This window comes from Adiantum capillus-veneris, chromosome 19, assembly GCF_014529385.1.
Source record: "Adiantum capillus-veneris isolate H3 chromosome 19, ASM1452938v2, whole genome shotgun sequence".
NCBI classification, from domain to species: Eukaryota; Viridiplantae; Streptophyta; class Polypodiopsida; order Polypodiales; family Pteridaceae; genus Adiantum; species Adiantum capillus-veneris.
Window position 1 is genome coordinate 68,173,997 of NC_140949.1, and position 4,969 is coordinate 68,178,965.

The 4,969-nt window shown below is 45.5% G+C and overlaps 1 protein-coding gene across 1 annotated transcript; it reads right to left on the reverse strand.

Moving 5' to 3' along the window:
• Nucleotides 1–632: 632 nt before the first annotated feature.
• On the reverse strand, nucleotides 633–3,330 carry LOC147434188 (protein-tyrosine-phosphatase MKP1-like). Its single transcript, XM_086490753.1, has 3 exons — nucleotides 1,183–3,330; nucleotides 976–1,098; nucleotides 633–896 (listed from the first exon to the last, which is right to left on the reverse strand). Exons 1-2 carry the CDS (start codon nucleotides 3,193–3,195, stop codon nucleotides 1,045–1,047), a joined length of 2,067 nt encoding a protein of 688 aa, XP_086346879.1. The 5' UTR covers nucleotides 3,196–3,330; the 3' UTR covers nucleotides 633–896; nucleotides 976–1,044.
• Nucleotides 3,331–4,969: the final 1,639 nt, after the last annotated feature.

The following is a 4,969-nucleotide window of genomic DNA, read 5'->3' on the forward strand; positions in this document are numbered from 1 at the left end:
AAGAAAAGAGACCAGCAATCTCACTCGTTAATCGACACCGTGCTCCTGATCAGAGGAACCAGCACAGTGTCACCAACCAGGGAAGGAGAAGAATGACAAATAAACCAACATGCACAAGACATAATCAATTGCTGACCAACGACATTCTTGTACTGTGACATTCTTGTAATGTCTCTTCATATGGAGATCTTTACCATGATTTACTACTGTGAGAAAACAGCAATTATTACTCAAACTAAGTACATTTTCACACTCAACAGCGTCTTCTGTTGAGTATAAGAGTCTCTTGTGGATGGTCTTTCTAGTCCATCTACACAAGCATTAACCATATATACTGAAAGTGTCAAAGAAACCTTCCCGCAGTTTGTGCAATTCTTGACACAAGAAAGACTCATCGATTGTGTGTGATGATTAGAACAAGTGATGTGGCAGGTGACATGGCATGATGACATAAACATTTGCTGATGTGGCGGGCTCCCTTGTATGAGATGGGTTTGACGATACAGCACCAAGACATCACACCATACCACCGATCCTCGTCAGAATTTCTTTCTCAATCACAAAGAAGAACTTCCACAATCACAAACAAAAATCACCCATTCACCCACTCTTGGCACCTGTGAACACCAATGCGACTAGAAGAAGATACACGGGTGTAGGACGGACTTACAATGACAGTCCAAAACTCAAAATGTAAACACTTTTTACACCCCATCTTTGGATGGTCAAATGTGCTAAATCTAGCCAATCAATACCTGTAATGTACAAAGCTGACACTCAAAAATGTAAGGGACCTGGGTAAGACTGTATTACCCAAATTGAACTTACAAAACTTTCTACTTCCAACAGCCCTGCCAGCCCACCAGATAAAATGATAGTGGAGGTTCCCACTTCAGCTACAAAAGATAAGCAACAAGAAGTCAGCGAAAGCTCACAGGAAATACAAGTACGAAACCTCAGAGGAAATCTGCCTACCTCTGAGAGCCTATAGCGCCCCTTTTCTGCCTTGGACTTCCATCTCGCCACCTCCCAAAATCTTGGGCATTATTGCAAAGACATAACCAAAAGTTCATCTGGTTCACCGCCCTGCTTTACCACCTGCAACTCACAATTGACCAACTTCACATCAGATACCCAACTAGCATGCATCGACAACTTAAGCCCATAGAGGCAGCCACTAACCCTTATCTGTGTGCCTGTCCGGCACTTCAAATGTTTGAGGAATTGGTGTCCAACTTGCTGCCATGGTGAGTCCAAATCTCCAGCTTGGTCATACAGCTCCCTTCCTACCCATACATATATTACAGGGTTTTCTCTGTTGACGGCTTGCTGCGGCACCGCCAACACAAGCACGTCTTTGCTACTTCTAAAGCAATCAGCAGTAATATAATCTATTCTTTTGAATTGGGGCCATGCATACAGCACAGGATGCCCTGCTTCAAGGATGCCTTCCCAAGCACAGCTTTCTTCTGAGCTTGTGTCGACCATTTCCATATCATTTCTTTCATTTTCCATGCAAATTCCATCAGACTCATCCATGGCCTTGCTTCCTGTTGCATTATCATTCACGTTTCTTGAACCTAAGCAAGGCAGCTGCATGCGATGAAATGCCTTGTGATCATCAGGATTCTGCAATGAGGCAGAGCTACGGCGGGAACCGCACCCTTCTGATAGGTCTGTCAAATCGGATGAGGGTGTAGCTGGTGACAAAATGCTTAATTGGGAAAGTGGCGAAGCTGACACAGAGTCACCACCAGAGCCTGTAGTGGCATACGAAATTGGAGAGAAAAGAGGGGATGAGATTGCCTTCGACGATGCCGGTGATAAATCAGACATGGCCATTTCTCTAGTGGGGAATAGCTCACCTGAAAGAAACTTACGACGTAGCACACTCCACCCATCTTCCCTCTCTGGTATCCGTGTAGGAGCACCTATCATACCTGCCCCTGTAGATGGCACTGGAGGTACAACACCCCCCTGTCTTGCCCTTTGATATAACTCGAAATCAGGACTGTATGCGGGCACAATCCTTTCCCCAGCACTCACTTTCCTTGCCCTTTCTAACTGCGTTTGTCCAGCTCTCTTCTTCTGCTTAACCAGCTCACAACTGTTTGCATCGAGCTCATGTGAGTCGGCGTCATCCAGCAAGTCTGCATACTTGCCCAAGGAATCCCAAAAGTCATCCGTTTCTGCACCTTCTACTATGATGTGCACTGACCCTTGAGTTCGCTCATAACGCACCACCTGTGCTGCAGCTGCTCTTGCTGCTTGAGCAATTTTCAGATCACAATCACTACCAATCCATACAAATATTGCAACAGGAACATGAATGACAAATGCGCCTCTGGAATCTAGAGCAGCTGGTGAAGGATTGTCCACTGCTTTTGGGACAAGATGTAATGGATCGTATGGTGAATATGGAGCTAGCCTGTACATCCTAAGTACTGAGGTAGGGCTCATGGGTGCCGCATGAACCCTTTTCTGACATTGCAAAAGCTGGCATGCAAAACCCATATTAGGATTTGTCACCCCTCTTGATGCCTTCACATCATGGAAAGCATCCTCAAAGCTGCGACACTCACGCCACATCATGTATGCTATCACAAACGAAGTTGAACGAGAGACACCCTGGCAGCAATGTACAAAGACACGCCCGCCGAGTTCACCAACTTCTTCGAAGTAATCAAACACATCATAAAGCAGGCTGGTGATGTCCTCCCCTGGACTGTCTTGGAGCCAAAGAGTTTTGTAGAAGAAATCCTTCTTGAAATACTCCGGGCAAACAAAGCCGACACAATTGAGGACATGGGTGATGCCATGTGCTTTGAGGGTATCTTTGTTCTTGGCAACAGCATCACTGCCGAGGTAGATATGGTAATTTGCCACTCTTGAGCATTCTTTGTCGTAGAAGGCGAATTTGTCACGTTTCAGCTGTGTGTCAGAATCAAGGGGAGCTCTGGGCACAAAAGCAAGATCAAGCTTGACATCGGGCCCCGTCTTTGCACGCCTTTGACCAGGAGTAGCAGGAGCAGCCCAACCAGAAACCTCCACATCATCTGAGGCAGCTTTGGGCCATTCCTGCAAGCTGCGTCTTCCTATGGCGAGTGGAGGAAGGGAAGCCCTTGCGCGGCTACTCTGCCTCTCGAGGCAAGGGGCAGTTCTGCGATTCTCTGTTTGTATCCCCTGTTGCGCCATTTCCCCTACACGGTTTCCTCTTTTACAACTCCTTCCTCACCTAGATCTGTACGTCTGTGCCATCTCTACAAAGACAGGAGCTATGTAAATGTTCTTCGCAAAAGGCGATGCTCGACCTCGACCTCTTCATCTTTCTCTGAGCTTCCTGGTTTGGTGAGTCGCTAATATATATTCATGTACAATGACCAGTCAAGCGTTCCAGCAGATGAAATGGTCAAATTTGACCGTCTAGGTTTGGATAGCCCAAGGATAGGTCAATAGACTTCTAAGTTGTCGTTTTCTCTCTAAATGAGAGAGGGTACACACTCATATCTCGATCCACGTGGACAGGCAGATATCATGAACGACAAGAGTTAGGGTGGCTTCAGCATGCGCGGAGGCACTTCGCAATCTCCCAAACATTGTCCACACCAGGAACGTTCACATTGTGTGCAGAAATTAAAACAAAAAACTATATTGGGGGAAAGGATTTCGGCCCCTCCTCCTGTCGGCCACATAACCTCCTTGATCCAGCCAGTGTGGCCTGCAACCCCAGCATCACAGCGCTATGTGGAGAGAGAGGTTGCCGATACATGCGCGTACTCACACACACGCACACACGTGCACGCGTGCGCACACACACACACGCACACACACACAGAGAGAGAGAGAGAGAGAGAGAGAGAGAGAGAGAGAGAGAGAGAGAGGCAGTACTAGTTAAAACAAAAAAAGATGTAGACACACAACGAATTAGATGTGGCTTCGTGGTTGAATCCTACACCTATGTTGCATGGGGTCTTCCCACATTTGCGTTGTTGAAGTGCCTAGATTCTTTTTGTGTTTGAAGCTTCAAAAAATTAATCCAAAATTCTGGTTGGGAAAAGGATAGTTTAGTGTCTCAAGACACTTGAACATCCAAATACTAGTGTCTTACCAAGTGCGTGGGCGGTTTCTTTAAACTTTACAAAGCCTTTCTCAACATGCACATCTTGTTTGTTAAAGGTCCACCACTATGCTGCTTCATATAGGGTTCTTGCATACTTGTACAACTAGTGTGCTCTCGAGCTAGCCACCCACATGCATAGCATATAGCTTGCAGTTGGTTTGGGCTGGGCCACTTTGGCCGACCAAACACAATTTGTCCAGCACCCATTATTTGGGCTCTCCCTTTTTTTCCAATTATTGGGGTCATGGGGGTTTTTCTCTATCCCTAGCCAACTTGGCTCTTTCAAGGAATGTAGGGAGATCCTGGCAACAATAGTGAGTAGATTGTATCTATGTGGTGTCGCCCCTTGGGGGTGCATTTGCTCCGTCTTGATGCAAGGCTACAACCCTTTGTCTCCATGGAAATCTGTGTGTGTGTGTGTGTGTGTGTGTGTGTGTGTGTGTGTGTGTGTGTGTGTGTGTGTGTGTGTGTGTGTGTGGGGTTGTTTAACTTATATAATAAGACATAAATGAACTTTTACATTCAAAAGACAGCTGGCTTTAGAGAAAAGGCAAAAATTAGTACAAAAACAACTCAAGCTTAGAATTATCTTTGTACATGGCATATGAGAATGAAGCCACATTCCAGTATACAATATTATTGATCCAATAAAGAATTACTTCCTAAGTGGTAGGAGCAAGTGTGCTATCTAGCAAACAATAGCTTTAAGCCCCAAAAAATTCCAAGAAAGGATAGAGTCCTCACCTACATTCATCCAAACAAGACAAAAGATTCGTTAGCCTTGGATGTGTATTACATGTGTCAATGGACTATATCAATTATTATCCATGTCCAACTTACAACTTTTTT